Genomic DNA, 16560 nt, shown 5'->3' on the forward strand with positions numbered 1-16560 from the left:
AAAATATGTTTTAACATCTAAGTTGATGAGAAACAAGCCCAATGACTTATTTACATAACAAGCTTGAAATACACCCTTCCTATTTCTCCTTATTATAATCAATCTTCTGTTTTAAGGAATGAGCTGCTAACACTCACAAGTATCATTTACCTACATTTGATTGATTTTGCTAACTCATAACTGAACTTATAAGGCAATAAACCTCTATTGATTGGCCCAGCCCTTTGTATATTTTTCTGTATGTGGCCCTCGGTGAAAAAAGTTTGGACACCCCTGTCTTACATGAAGACACTCTCCAGATGTCCTGCATAAACAAGAAATCTAGAGGTAACATAACCCTCCTGTTCTCTCTGCAGATGTGAGTGTGTGTGCCCATGCCTCTGTGAGTCTGCACCTGCTGGCCATGAGCTCAGACCCTGAGGTTTTCTCCGTGCACCTGAACGGTCAGGTGCTGCAGCACAACGGCCACAAAGTGTCCTCAGTGGGTCTGATCAGCGGCTCCACGGCCTCCTGCAGCATGGTGGCTCTGCACAGGGGCCGCTGGATGCTGTCCTCTCACACCATGAAGCACATGGAGGGTACGGGTTCACAACATACACACACCTAACCAATGTAACTTAAAGGTCTCCTATTGTACTATATTTAGGCATATATTATAGGTCTCAGGCAGAGGGGGGAAGTAGTGGAGTACAAATACTTTGTTACTGTACTTAAGTACATTTTTCTGGTAAAGTAAAGGATGTGTTTACTTTTGCCATCTCTGGTCTCAGATATATAAAAAAGATGTCTATGAAGTGTTTTGCTCAAAATACCAAACAGATCACCCTTTCTAGCCTCATATCCCTCTATTTCAGCCCTGTTAAAGAAGTGCTGATTCTGGGTCCGTAGCTTTAAAAACAAAAACCCACGGGAAAATCAAACCAGAGAAGGAAGTGATATACTTCAATGAGACTTAATGATACATTTACTACAATAATCTACAAGAACAAATCTGTGTTTTTGCAGTTGGCATGCATGGTTTCCTGGAGGTGAAGAAGTGTGACGGCTTCAGTGTGCCCAATCGAAGGATGACCATCGAGCAAAAACGACACAGCAAGGTGTGGAAATACTACATCGCTGCGGAGGAAATTATCTGGGATTACGCCCCGAGTATGCCGGAATACGTTGACGAGTAAGAAGCATTTCATACATTTCCTAGCATTTTTTACAAGTGCATATAAGGACAGTTTATCAAATCTACCAGACATACTTCAGTGGCAAAATATGACCTTTGTGTTTATGATTTTGCTTTTGGTGGTTTTCCCTTTCCTTTAATGTGTTCTATAGGAGACACTACATACTGATATACACCTGAACATCAGCAGGAGAGGACTCTTTAAAGTAGAGACACTACATACTGATATACACCTGAACATCAGCAGGAGAGGACTCTTTAAAGTAGAGACACTACATACTGATATACACCTGAACATCAGCAGGAGAGGACTCTTTAAAGTAGAGACACTACATACTGATATACACCTGAACATCAGCAGGAGAGGACTCTTTAAAGTAGAGACACTACATACTGATATACACCTGAACATCAGCAGGAGAGGACTCTTTAAAGTAGAGACACTACATACTGATATACACCTGGACATCAGCAGGAGAGGACTCTTTAAAGTAGAGACACTACATACTGATATACACCTGGACATCAGCAGGAGAGGACTCTTTAAAGTAGAGACACTACATACTGATATACACCTGAACATCAGCAGGAGAGGACTCTTTAAAGTAGAGACACTACATACTGATATACACCTGAACATCAGCAGGAGAGGACTCTTTAAAGTAGAGACACTACATACTGATATACACCTGAACATCAGCAGGAGAGGACTCTTTAAAGTAGAGACACTACATACTGATATACACCTGAACATCAGCAGGAGAGGACTCTTTAAAGTAGAGACACTACATACTGATATACACCTGAACATCAGCAGGAGAGGACTCTTTAAAGTAGAGACACTACATACTGATATACACCTGAACATCAGCAGGAGAGGACTCTTTAAAGTAGAGACACTACATACTGATATACACCTGAACATTAGCAGGAGAGGACTCTTTAAAGGAGAGACACTACATACTGATATACACCTGAACATCAGCAGGAGAGGACTCTTTAAAGTAGAGACACTACATACTGATATACCCGTGAACATCAGCAGGAGATGACTCTTTAAAGTAGAGACACTACATACTGATATACACCTGAACATCAGCAGGAGAGGACTCTTTAAAGTAGAGACACTACATACTGATATACACCTGAACATTAGCAGGAGAGGACTCTTTAAAGTAGAGACACTACATACTGATATACACCTGAACATCAGCAGGAGAGGACTCTTTAAAGTAGAGACACTACATACTGATATACACCTGAACATCAGCAGGAGAGGACTCTTTAAAGTAGAGACACTACATACTGATATACACCTGAACATCAGCAGGAGAGGACTCTTTAAAGTAGAGACACTACATACTGATATACACCTGAACATCAGCAGGAGAGGACTCTTTAAAGTAGAGACACTACATACTGATATACACCTGAACATCAGCAGGAGAGGACTCTTTAAAGTAGAGACACTACATACTGATATACACCTGAACATCAGCAGGAGAGGACTCTTTAAAGTAGAGACACTACATACTGATATACACCTGAACATCAGCAGGAGAGGACTCTTTAAAGTAGAGACACTACATACTGATATACACCTGAACATCAGCAGGAGAGGACTCTTTAAAGTAGAGACACTATATACTGATATACACCTGAACATCAGCAGGAGAGGACTCTTTAAAGTAGAGACACTACATACTGATATACACCTGAACATCAGCAGGAGAGGACTCTTTAAAGTAGAGACACTACATACTGATATACACCTGAACATCAGCAGGAGAGGACTCTTTAAAGTAGAGACACTACATACTGATATACACCTGAACATGATCAGAACATGTCCTCTTAAAAAGTACAATTTGTTAAAAATGTTCTGCCTAATAGCTTGCCCCAAGAAATGTTAATTAAATAATGAGAACGATTTGAGAAAAGGTGTGTTTGCATCATAAGACAGCAGACAATGCAATGGAAGCATCTGATAAACACATTTGAACGGTCTAAAAAGGTAACATAAGCTCAAAAAAGAAAGAAAATCTAGCCTACTGATTCTTAAAATACACTAAAAGAAGAGTAAGCTTAAAAAATGCAGGATTTCCATTTCTTCTCCACTGTTAATGGAATTACATATACATTAAGAGAACTTCTCATCTTTGCCCTGATTGGAAACACTGGAGCCACGCAGCTTGAAATGCAGTGTTATGTCTCTTTTTAAAGCTATATCAATGTCTCAAAATGTTATAAAACCTTCTATCTTCTGTGTAGGGACTTTAAGCTCCAGTACCTGAAACAGTCAGCGTCACGCATAGGAAGGAAATACAAGAAGGCGGTTTACACGCTGTACACAAACGAGTCCTTCACTGAGAGGCTGGAGACGAAGCAGAGGAAGAACGAGCTCGGGATCCTCGGTCCGGTCATCAAGGCGCAAATCAGAGACGTTATCAAGGTGAGGACATATCAAATAACAATATAAATTAAGTGTAAAAGCATCTTATCAGCAACGTTATAACTGCCTTTCATTATGACCGTCGTTACATAACACAAGGCCCGGAGAAATCAGCAGACAATTAATTGTAGGACTGGAAAATAGCATAAAAAAACCACATCATTTTCTAAAACGAACTCAATATTTGAGATGTAAGTATGTGTTTATGTCTTCTCCTGGAATTGGGGTACTGTGTATAAATATAGTTACAGTTCCTAGAGTGTTAATCAGCTTTGGATATAAAGACTATCAGATTTAAGTAGACACAGCGTGTACCATTAGATTTAACAATTAGACTTTGACTTAATATTTTGAATTGACATTTAGATTTTTCAGGTTTAAATTTAGATTTTACATTTTGATTTTGATTATATATAAGATGACTCGCAATGTTGTCGAATGAGTTAGACAATAGACTAAATATGTAGGAAACTAAACTAAATATTGAAGATGTATCAGATTTTCTTCATTCAGCACCCCCTATATATTTCAATGAAATGGCTGTGGGTACAGAGCCAAATGTCAAATCTTGTCCAATCCCAATACTTTCCTTCTGGACTTCATACATGATATTTATCTCTATCGTCATCAGAGGTGGGAAGTATTGGAGTACAAATACTTTGTTACTGTACTTAAGTACATTTTTCTGGTATCAGTACTTTACTCCACTACTTTTTACTTTGACTTCTTACATGTTGAACACAAATACCTGTACTTTCTACTTCTTTCATTTTGAACACAAATACCTGTACTTTCTACTTCTTACATGTTGAACACAAATACCTGTACTTTCTACTTCTTACATTTTGAACACAAATACCTGTACTTTCTACTTCTTACATTTTGAACACAAATACCTGTACTTTCTACTTCTTACATGTTGAACCCAAATACCTGTACTTTCTACTTCTTACATATTGAACACAAATACCTGTACTTTCTACTTCTTACATTTTGAACCCAAATACCTGTACTTTCTACTTCTTACATGTTGAACACAAATACCTGTACTTTCTACTTCTCACATGTTGAACACAAATACCTGTACTTTCTACTTCTTACATTTTGAACCCAAATACCTGTACTTTCTACTTCTTACATGTTGAACACAAATACCTGTACTTTCTACTTCTTACATGTTGAACCCAAATACCTGTACTTTCTACTTCTTACATTTTCCAAACAGGCTGGTTCCTTTAGTTTGAATGTGTGTTTGGTGGCGTGATCATTATTATTTAGAGTCATTGCGTGCCTATTGATTTGAACACGATCCGTGTATCCATCATTTCCTGGTCTTCTCTAAAGAAGAGGGACCAATGAAAACGTTGTCATGTTGCCGTTGTTCAGCATGGAAACATTCATTAGCTAACAATGACATTATTGTTCTATTAATATAAAGGGAGGTCAGGTACTCTTTAAAACAGCTGCTAGTTATGGGTACTTTTTACTGAAGTACATTTCAAAGCCCTCTTTACTTTCACTTGAGTAAAGAAGTTTAGTCAGTACTTCTACTTTTACCAGAGTATTTTTAAACACGAGTATCTGTACTTCTACTTGAGTAAAGGATGTGTACTTTTTCCATCTCTGGCCATCATACATACTCCTGTTCTTTTTACAGATAGTTTTTAAGAACCTGGCCTCCAGACCGTACAGCATCTATCCTCATGGTCTGACCATCGAGAAGTCAGATGAGGGCGTCAACTACCCAGCAGGAGGTAAATCTGTCCTCACAGCAACACAAACACTTTTTACGCACTTTGCTTTCATTATATTAGATCAGCAAACTCCCTTGAAATGTTTAATATGGCTTTTAATTTGGGGTTAACTTTCAATTCTCACTAGTATCATCATTATCCAAGTTTTACTGTATTTTTTCTGTTTTGCTTTTAGCAGTAGTTGTTCTGAATGTTATGACATATCTATAAAGATTATTTTTCTTCTTACAAGAATTCTGTAAGCCCTTAGTTATCCAGGGCTTTTAATCCAAATCATGTCGACTATTAGAACATTTAATTGGACAGTGCTCATCATAAAGTGATAAGTAGGCACCATGAATGATTCATGAGCAGCATTTACTTCTTCAACATAACCCCCTGCCACTCTTCTTCTAATTATTATATTATATATTAACTGGAAGAGGTATATCTCAATGTGTTTTCCAGGAAACCAGTCTCACGGGGTTCAGCCAGGCGAGACACACACCTACGTCTGGAGGGTGGTGGACGAGGACGAGCCTCTGGACGGAGACTCCAGATGTCTGACCCGTCTGTACCACAGCGCTGTGGACGCTCCACGAGACATCGCTTCAGGACTGATCGGACAGATCCTCATCTGCAAGAGTCGCTCGCTGAATGTCAGGGGTGTGCAGGTAACAAGATTAGACATGAATTAGCATCTATCTTGACACAGGGTACTTGTGATATATTGTGGTTTGGATCCCTAAGGGTTCTGGGCTACTATCCCATCATTTACGGGTGGTTTTCACTATAAGTAATGACGGAGATTAGAATTGAAACGTTTTACTATGTTCAATCTGAATTTACTCTGACACAGCAATATCTAAATTGATTCTGACACTTCTACAGCCAACTCACAGGTGTATCATTGCTTTGATACAAAAGATTATTCATATACCCCTTTTAGAAGTGAAGATATAGTCATTCATTCTGGGCATGTCATTTTCGAGCCTGAGCCCCGTGCTCAAGAGGTTAAGATAAGATAAGATAAAATGTACTTTATTCATCCCAATTTGGGAAATGTTTACTTTGCAGCAGCATAAAAAGACATGGAATTGTACAATACAAATTAAAAGACTAGAAATAAACATTCCAAAATGTAAACATCTCAATAAAAAATTAAATAGCATTAAAAAAACGTAAAAAATATACGTGTTGAATTACAAATGTACAGTAACAAAAGTGTTTCGATCAGATGTTTCATGGGTTTATTTTGTGTTACACTTTTCCTACTCCCCTTCCGTGATAATAACGAGAACGTTATTTTTGTCAATATCTCAAAATAACAAATGTCCAAAGATAATTTTCTGTTTTATAAATTAAATATAATGGCCTATGACTATATGTTGTTATCTTGAAAAAACAAAATTATACTTTAAAAAAAATAGCATAAATAACTTGTGATCTTGATGAAACAAATATCGATATCAGTCTTACTGTATATACATCAGATTGCATACAAGTGCCCATTAGTTTGTGGACAATGGTTTTGAAACCTTGTTGGTCATTTTGGGCATCGCCATCTTGTTCTTAGGAAACATAGACTTCAATAGAACTTAAACACACCTTCAAAAGAGTATATGCACCACAGCACTGTGGTGGCAGCTCAATCACAAGATAGCCTTGTGACCCTTTATCACCTTTGTTACTCTGAATGGGACCATCATTTACTAAATGAACATCCAACTCTATTAAGGAAGGTTTAAAACTAGAGATTGAGACTATAAACTGTTTAAGAAAAAGATTAACTGAGGCAATAAATCAAGTGAAAAGTAGGGCATTTTCTTGAATGAGCCCCCTTCTGGTCAAAAAAGAGAAGGCAGATATAAGGCACTTGGCTTGACTTCTCAGACCTGGAAGTTGCCCCTTTTTCCTACTAGATATGTTGAAAGAAAAGCCTAATATTCATTAATCTGGTTCACTTTATCAATAAAGAATATACTTTTGTTTCTATAGCTGAAGGCAGACAAGGAGCAGCATGCTATGCTGGCTGTTTTCGACGAGAACAAGAGCTGGTACCTGGATGACAACATTCGCCAATTCTGTGATCGATCCAAAGTCAACAAGGCAGACCCGGAGTTTATTAAGTCCAATGTCATGCACTGTAAGTTCTTGCCATCTGATAGTAATTTATCCTAAAAGTTATGATATATGAACTCCATTAATACTGCAAAACTTACTGCATTGCCGTCAGATGACTGATATTTATTCACCTTTTCCTCACAGCGATCAATGGGTACGTGTTTGAAAGCGGACCTCACTTAGGTTTCTGTAACGGTGAGATTGCAACATGGCACATGTCCAGCATCGGAGCGCAGGACTACATCCAGACAGCTACTTTCTACGGACACACATTTGAGGTGAATGGGCGGACAGAGGACTTTCTGAGTCTCTACCCAATGACCGGAGAGACTATCACTATGGAAATGGACAACTTAGGTATGTAAGGGCATTCAATGGCTTCTTTTTCTAAGTTAAAATATGTGTGTGCAATTATTTTGTCTGTAGGGATACCTATATTTTGAGAATGAGATAGCAGATAGTTATTATACAGAATACTGCAAAGAGTTAGAATATTGGCCCAATAATCGACACAATACAAGCAAATGGAGAAACATCTTCACCAATTTGGAAACAAATACGCTGCATTAAGAAAAAGCGTTGCAAATACAGAAAACTGCTGCAAGAAGTTTCCAGGCATCACCTTTTTTGGGGTTCGGTTACAGTGGTCAAAGGTCAATTGTTAATGTCACTGTGACTCGTTTGTCCAATTCTTGTGAAAGCTATATCTGAGGGAGTAAATATTTTCAAATGTGGTTTAAATGTCAACTTTGACACAAAAAAAGTACTGATTTGCAACTTAACAAATCACATCTTTGGCCAAAACTGTTGAACTCATATGCTAAATAAGAACATTTTACATACATGTCTAAAAGATACAATTATTATGAAGTGATGACATTTCGGACAGACAAGGAAGTAAAACGGAGACTTGACCAATAAGAAGAGGTATATAACCTCGAGGCATGAATATTAAATACTGTGCATTGCTTGTGTTGCATCTATTTGCAAGATGCTTCTTAATTTAAGCTCTCAGGGCCAATTGGCAATATCTGGAACCTTTGCACGTGAAAAGTGACAGTTGTTTTAAGGTCTTCATCTGATGTTTTTTGTGTTTCTTTCATATAAGGTGTCTGGCTCCTGGCGTCCCTGAACTCCCATGAGACGACCAAAGGAATGCGCGTCAAGTTTAAGGATGTTGAGTGCTATCGTGACAACGAGTACGATTACCCTGGCTACGACTACAAGAATACGTTTCATATATGGAACCCTCAGGGACTTCCCGAAATCAAAAATGAAGAGGAAAAGCCAAATCCTGCGGTGGAAAATAAGCCAGTAAAGATAGACATTGACACAGACATGTATGCAGAGCTATGGGATTTGAGATCTCTGAAGAACCAATCCAAAGATCCAGGTGTGGACCAGTTGGACCTCTCTTTCCTCGACTATGATGCTGTTGATGTGCCTGAGGATGGAAATGTCATGATTCATTTCAAAGGGACAAAGAATAAAACACAAACCTCTTTTTCAAAGCCAAATGCAAACTGGAAAGACGTGGATGGATCGAATCTCACGGAAGTAGATTTGTATAACCAAAGCATTAAAGTGAACACAAGTCAAATGCAGAACAGCAGTACACTTGGTAATTCGTCGTTGTATAAAATAGAGAACACAACCATTTTGTATAGCCCAAATTTACTAAAAAGTGACAATGCAACTATAAATACCAGCGCTTCTGCCGATTCTCACACAAACAACACAACAGTTCAAAATGCTACGGTATTATCAGCAGATGGAGATGTATCCATAAAGCCAAATGCAATCAACGAGACATTATTATCAAACTTGGAAAAGGTGGATGGATTTAACCTCACGGACGTACATTTGCTAAACCAAAGCATCAGTGAGAATACAACACAATCGCAGAACAGCAGTCAGCCGTCAACCTTTGGTGATTCTTCTTTGAATAATAAAATAGAGAACACAACCGTTTTGTACAGCCCAAATATAGTGCTAAAGAATGACAACTTAACTACAAACAGCAGCGCTTCTGCAGTTTCTGACACAAATAACACAACAGTTCACAATGTTACAGTACTATCAGCGGATGTACCCACAGATATTACCAATCTTACCGTGACTTTAACAGGAAATGCAAGTTCAATCTTGGAGACTGAAGAACTCAATGTAACCTTGACCAGTGATAACCAGACTACTGATTCAGAGGAGATTCTCACAAGAGGTGACGTGTTTTCTTACTCTGTGCCAACGTCCAATTCTAGCGTGAAAAATCTCTCTAATTCAACAGACGGTAACGCAACGTCTCTGTCAAACTCTGCAGAAAAGGTAGATGAAAACAACATAGCAGCTAACGTATCAGCAGATGATGATTCATTGTCTTTTCCAGCAGCTGATGTTGAAAAGGTTAGCATGGACATAAGCAACTTAACCATCTTAGAGTTGGAAGTGGACGGCACAGACAACAAAACCAATGGCAATGACACTACAGAAGAACCTGAGTATACACTTCAAATGAATTCCTCTGAAAACGTAACTATCGAAGCCGACTCAAGCCTGGGAAATGTATCACAAGCTTTGCTCGAGAGTAAACAGAATATATCCAGATCTAACACAACAGAGAGTAATGTTACCTCACTTCTTGATGAGTCGAACTACACATCTTCTGCAGAAAGTTTCTCCAATAAGAGTAATGTGTCCCTCTCCGGCGACGCAGGAAAAGAGAGCCAATCTGAGGAGCTAAGTGTCTCGGAGGAAAGTGAAGAACTGCTCATCTACCTCACAGGAAACCATTCACAGGTGATTAAAACAACCCCCGTCAAAACACAGTCGCACAATTGGACTTATGAGAGCACTCACCAAATGGAACCCGTGGATATTCCCGACTACATGATGAAATATTTTCCGAAAGAAACCCCCAAAGCAACACCGCCTCCAAAAAAGATCCGGAAGGTAAGTCTTCGTCAGAGACCCCCGAAAGGTCTAGGCATGAAAACAAAGAAGAAGAAGGAGTACAAACCTCAGTCGAGGAGTGGATTACCTCTTTCTCCTCGAGGTTTTGGCCCAGCCATGACTCCACGTGGGTCTCGACCCGTTCTGCAACCCGTCACTGATGAAGAAGAACTGATCAACGAGCCTGTAGTCATCGGTGTGCCTCGATCCGATTTCAGCGACTACGAGTTGTACGTTCCTGGAGACGATCCGGATCATCTGGCGATGGAGGGAGATGTGACCGCAGATGAATATGAGTATGTGACTTATGTAGACCCTTACAGCGGTGGTACAGACATCAAGATTCTCAACCTGGACGACACGACCAAATACTACCTGAAGTTCTCAGGTCCCAACGTCAGGACTTATTTCATCGCTGCAGAAGAGGTGAATTGGGACTATGGTGGCTATGGACAGAGGTAAGCTTAGAGTCAATATGACGATTCAGATTTATTACAAACTGTACACACATGGGTAGACATCAGAGGTGGGAAGTAGTGTAGTACAAATACTTTGTTACTGTACTTAAGTACATTTGTATGGTATCAGTACTTTACTCCACTACTTTTTCTGACAACTCTTTAACACAAATACCTGTACTTTCTACTTCTTACATGTTGAACACAAGTACCTGTACTTTCTACTTCTTACATGTTGAACACAAATACCTGTACTTTCTACTTCTCACATTTTCCAAACCGGCTGGTTCCTTTAGTTTGAATGTGTGTTTGGTGGCGTGATCATTATTATTTAGAGTCATTGCGTGCCTATTGATTTGAACACGATCCGTGTATCCATCATTTCCTGGTCTTCTCTAAAGAAGAGGGACCAATGAAAACGTTGTCATGTTGCCGTTGTTCAGCATGGACACATTCATTAGCTAACAACAGGGATGCAAACTTGTCACCTTTCGGCGAAATTCGCCGTTTTGAATCCAAAATAGGTCGTTTGTGTGATTCATGTAGATCTGCAATAAAAATATTTTTGGGGTATGGGGGGTGGTCTGGGACCCGGAGTAATCTGCGGCCGCGAGCTGTTATGTGCCATCATGACACGCATGGTGTATATATTATAATGCAGCGCGATCTGTGTGCTTGAGTCTTCCTGCCTGTCGGCTCTGCTCATGGATGTATAATAAGGCTCTGCTGCTCCACGATGATGGTCTAGCTTCATTAGCTACATTATCTACGGGTGCGTTCGTTAATATTAACTGTGCGGTCCGGAGTCACTGTGGCACAGACTGCACCGCTGGTGAACAGCTGTTAGAATGGGCCGTTCAGGTGTTCAGAGCAGAGCTCCCTGTCGGAGCGGCAGAGCGTGATGTGCACTGAAAAGTTTTTCTGTCGCTATATTATCGTTGTCGAGCTAGCTAACTAGCATACATTGTCACTATCTGCTAACGTTAGCTTTAGCCTTCGTTTTCTAATAGTTTTTTTCATAGGCTATAAACGGAGGTGGTATAAGTATAGATCTTGTACTTGAGTAAAAGTAGAAGTACTCAGATCTTGTACTTGAGTAAAAGTAGAAGCACTCAGATCTTGTACTTGATTAAAAGTAGAAGTACTCAGATATTGTACTTGAGTAAAAGTAGAAGCACTCAGATCTTGTACTTGATTAAAAGTAGAAGTACTCAGGTTTGAGTAAAAATAGAAGTACCAGAGTGTAGGAACAATCCTGCAATCAAAATGTTCCTCAAATAAAAGTACAAAAGTATTATCATCAAAATATAGTTAAAGTAGGGACAGTAAAAGTAGAAGTACTCAGATCTTGTACTTGAGTTAAAGTAGAAGTACTCAGATCTTGTACTTGAGTAAAAGTAGAAGTACTCAGGTCTTGTACTTGAGTAAAAGTAGAAGTACCAGAGTGTAGGAATACTCTGTTACAGTAAAAGTCCTGCATTCAAAATGTTCCTCAAGTAAAAGTAGAAAAGTATTATCATCAAAATATAGTGAAAGTAGCGACAGTAAAAGTAGTCATTGTGCAGATTGGTCCATTTCAGAATAATATATATGATATGTTTTATAATGATTGATCATGAAAGTGTTCTCAAAGCTGGTAAAGGTGCAGCTAGTTTGAATGACTTTGTATACTGCAGGGTAGCTTGTGAATTTACTCCAGGTGGAACTAAAGTCTGATTTAACACTTGATTATATTTCACATCATTCATCCACATCTGTAAAGTAACTAAAGGTATTAAATACATGTAGTGGAGTAAAAGTACACCATTTACCTCTGAACTGTAGTGGAGAAGAAGAACAAAGTAGCAAAACATTGAAATACTTAAATAAAGTACAAGTATCTCAAAATTGTACCCAAGTATAGTACTTGAGTTTATGAACTTACTGAAGTTACTTTACACCACTGGCTATACAGATAGAAAGACTAAGCCTTGCACAGAGGCATGAAAATACATTTTCAAAATGCTCAACAGTCCTGCCAAAATTATAAACGGACTGCTACACAATTAAAATAAATGCTTTTATATATTTCTATTATATGTGACTCTTTGGCGTTTCTGTTATTATTAACTGCTTTAGTTGTTCTGACTGCTAAAATCCTCTGTTATTCCTCATTTTAAAGCCGATATTCCGTGGGGTCGGGGGGCTCGGATCCTTGTCACCTTTTTCATACCTGATGAGTTTGCATCCCTGAACAATGACATTATTGTTCTATTAATATAAAGGGAGGTCAGGTACTCTTTAAAACAGCTGGTAGCTATGGGTACTTTTTACTTAAGTACATTTCGAAGCCCATACTTCTTTACTTTTACTTGAGTGAAGAAGTTTAGTCAGTACTTTTTTTAAACACGAGTATCTGTACTTCTACTTGAGTAAAGGATGTGTGTACTTTTGCCATCTCTGGTAGACATCCATGCAAATATATGATCTGGTCCTGTAATCCCCACAGGAGGCAAGACAAATCGGAGCAGAACAGCAGAGAGACTAAGTTCACCAAGGTGGTTTTCCGAGGCTACATGGACAGTAGCTTCAGCACACCAGACATCCGTGGAGAAATGGATGAGCATCTAGGCATCCTGGGACCTGTCATCAAGGCGGAGGTTGGACAAAGCATCATGGTAAGACTTCATCTGAGAGCACTTCCGATATCTCACATTTTCAAATCAATGGATTCAAAGGCTTTTGACTATTTGGTCTTTGGTATTAAATCTGTGTACCAACACTTCTAAAGCTCACTTTTTAAACAGTATCTTTCTGCATGGGTTAGCCATGTCTTCATGCTTTGTGCTATGCTAACTAGCTTCTGGTTGTAGCTTCATATTTAACACTTCTGAAGCTCACCTTTTAAACCTTGGTTTTACATTGGGTTTTATACCAGACTATTTAATGTGCAGGAACAGTATCTTCCAGCAGGGGTTAGCCATGTTTACATACTTTGTGCTAAGCTAACTAGCTTCAAGATTCAATATTCCAAGGCTTTTATTGGCATGTGTACATAGCTACAGTGTAGATATGTCAATGAAAATCTTACTGTAGGTCACAGGCTCCTCCAACAGTGCAACACAATAAAACTGATACAATAGTTAAAATAGTGCAAGTAAATACAAATAAAATAGGATAAAAATAGTGCAAGGAGAGTCTATATACAAGTAATTGGAATATGATATATGATTAATGAGTCATCAATGTTATGGATGATCTTTCAAAAGTGCAGGTGTTTTAACAGTCTTTAAGGTGGGGTGGGTAATTTTGGAGAAACCAGCTCGAGATCGCTAGAATTTGAAAATACACAGCCGGAAAAAATCTGCCACTTCCTTACAGAGCCCCTCCTCCAACACACACAAACGCGCACATGACCAATGAGGGCACAAGATAAGTTTGCACAGATAGAAGGCTGACAGGCAGGTAGGCCATCCAGTTATTTTAGCCGGGCCGGCTCAGATGATTGGTCGTGCTTTTTACAGCGCTACGGCTTCCACAGATGACATTTTTTTATGTATTTATTGTCAAAGCATTTAATATATTCATTGCTATCGGGATGTTAAGAGCATTCCATGGAATATAGCAAAAAGTGTTTCTGAAATAAATTACATACCCCACCTTTAACAGGTTGTAGCTTCATATTTACCCCGACATAAAAGAGTAGCATTGTTTTTTTTCATCTCAATGTGCAAGTGAAATAAATACTATTCCTTCAACTCTACAAATACGTTACCTTATCATGTATTTTTTGTCTTGTAGGTGGTGTTCATGAACAAAGCAAGCCGTCCGTACTCCTTACACCCGAATGGAGTTACCTATACCAAGCAGACAGAGGGTCTGTCCTATGAGGATGGCTCTGAGTACTGGTATAAATATGACAATGAGGTTCAACCCAACACCACCTTCACATATATCTGGAAAGTCAACTCTAAGGTGGGGCCGATGCCAACAGAGTCTCACTGCCGGACCTGGGCCTACTATTCAGGCGTCAATCCTGTGAGTACATTTGTATTTTAGACATGTATTAACCTGCTTGGAAATGCTATTTAAAGGTCCCCTATTATACTGTTTTTCATCAATGTATTATAGGTCTTAGATATATATATATATATATATATATATATATATATATATATATATATATATATATATATATATATATATATATATATATATATATATATATATATGTCTCTGAAGTGTTTGTCTGAAACACCAAACAGATCATTGCAGCATCTAGGGGTGTAACGGTATACGTATTCGTACCGAAAATATTCGGTATGGGCCCTTCGGTTCGGTACACGTGTGTACCGAAGTGTACCGAACGAATATAACGTTAAACGTAAACAATTGAGAACGTGAACAACTTTTGGGAAGTAATCTCAGGTGCTGCGTCGCAGCATTCAGTGTAATTTTCTCACATTGGGTTCAACGCGTCATAGAGCGACCAAGTCATTTAATTGGACGAGAGGCATACTATGAGAGCTGGTCACAGGGATGCGTTCAAATTTAGTCTGTAATTTGAGGAACTGTCGAAATGGCGAACGCAGTTAAAGTTGAGCTCGAAAATCCTCCATCATCATTGAAGTCTCCGGTTTGGGAACATTTTGGTTTCACAGTTATGTACAAGGATGACGGACAAAGACAGGTGGACCGAACCAAAGCTGTTTGTCGGCATTGTTCAACTAAAATTGGTTACGCGGCTGGCAATACATCAAACTTGCACACTCATTTGAAAAGGCATCACCCGAACGTAAATATCACCGGTACCAAAATAAAAATGACTGAAGTGCAAAACCCAACTCCCACTAGCATTTAAGCCTCCAACACTCGCAAAAAGTTCAGACCGAGCCAAAGCTATTACAAACGCCAAATATCCTTATGTTGCCATGTTAGCAAAGCGCTACCTGGACCGTGACCTAAAAACCGAGGTACGTACCGAACCGAAATGTTTGTGAACCGTTACACCCCTAAGATATATCAACGTTTCTGTGATTTACAAATGTTTTTAATGTATGTTTGCCGTCTTCCTCATGTCTTTCACCAGAGCGCCGGCCACACAGTGGCACTGCCTGGATGGGGAACACATAGGGATTAAAGATCTCCTATTGTACTGTTTTTCATCAATATATTATAGGTCTCAGATATATACAGAACCTGTCTCTGATTGGCTGAAACACCAAACAGATCATTGCAGCATCCCATAATCCCCTCTGTTTCAGCCCTGTTTCCAAAGTGCTGATTCTCTGTCTGTTACTTCAGATGAAAATAAGGAGCCCCTCCCCACGCCCCTCTGAGAGACATTTGGTTACAAAGAACTCAATGGTGCTCTAGGAGGAGATTCAGGTGATAAGGGGGGGGGGGGGGGGGGGGGGGGGGGGGGGGGGGGGGTTACCTTGGTTGCTGATTGGCTAATGGTTACACAAGCCAAAACATCATTATGACATCATAAAGTGGCCAAAATCTGATCAGCTCATTTTCAGACAGGTTTTTATATAAATCTCTTTACACATAAACACGTTTATGTAGAAAATACATGAAAAAGTGGATTTCGCGGGGACCTTTAAACATATAAATTAAAGGTCCCATGTCATGCTTTTCCGGTTATTACCCGTCCCCTTGTGTGTTATGAAGCTTTTTATGCATGTA

At 39.1% G+C, this 16560-nt stretch overlaps 1 protein-coding gene across 1 annotated transcript in view; it reads left to right on the forward strand.

Annotated features, from left to right (window-relative positions):
* f5 (coagulation factor V) overlaps positions 1-16560 on the forward strand; it is a 41643-nt gene that overhangs the window by 13413 nt on the left and 11670 nt on the right. The window contains exons 6-15 of the mRNA XM_034123634.1: positions 357-578; positions 1006-1171; positions 3446-3626; positions 5284-5380; positions 5828-6033; positions 7358-7505; positions 7628-7840; positions 8592-10890; positions 13379-13547; positions 14671-14907. Of these exons, the coding sequence (XP_033979525.1) occupies positions 357-578; positions 1006-1171; positions 3446-3626; positions 5284-5380; positions 5828-6033; positions 7358-7505; positions 7628-7840; positions 8592-10890; positions 13379-13547; positions 14671-14907 (3938 nt within the window). The remainder of the gene's footprint in view (positions 1-356; positions 579-1005; positions 1172-3445; positions 3627-5283; positions 5381-5827; positions 6034-7357; positions 7506-7627; positions 7841-8591; positions 10891-13378; positions 13548-14670; positions 14908-16560) is intronic.

Source organism: Trematomus bernacchii, unplaced genomic scaffold, assembly GCF_902827165.1.
Source record: "Trematomus bernacchii unplaced genomic scaffold, fTreBer1.1, whole genome shotgun sequence".
Lineage (NCBI taxonomy): Eukaryota > Metazoa > Chordata > Actinopteri > Perciformes > Nototheniidae > Trematomus > Trematomus bernacchii.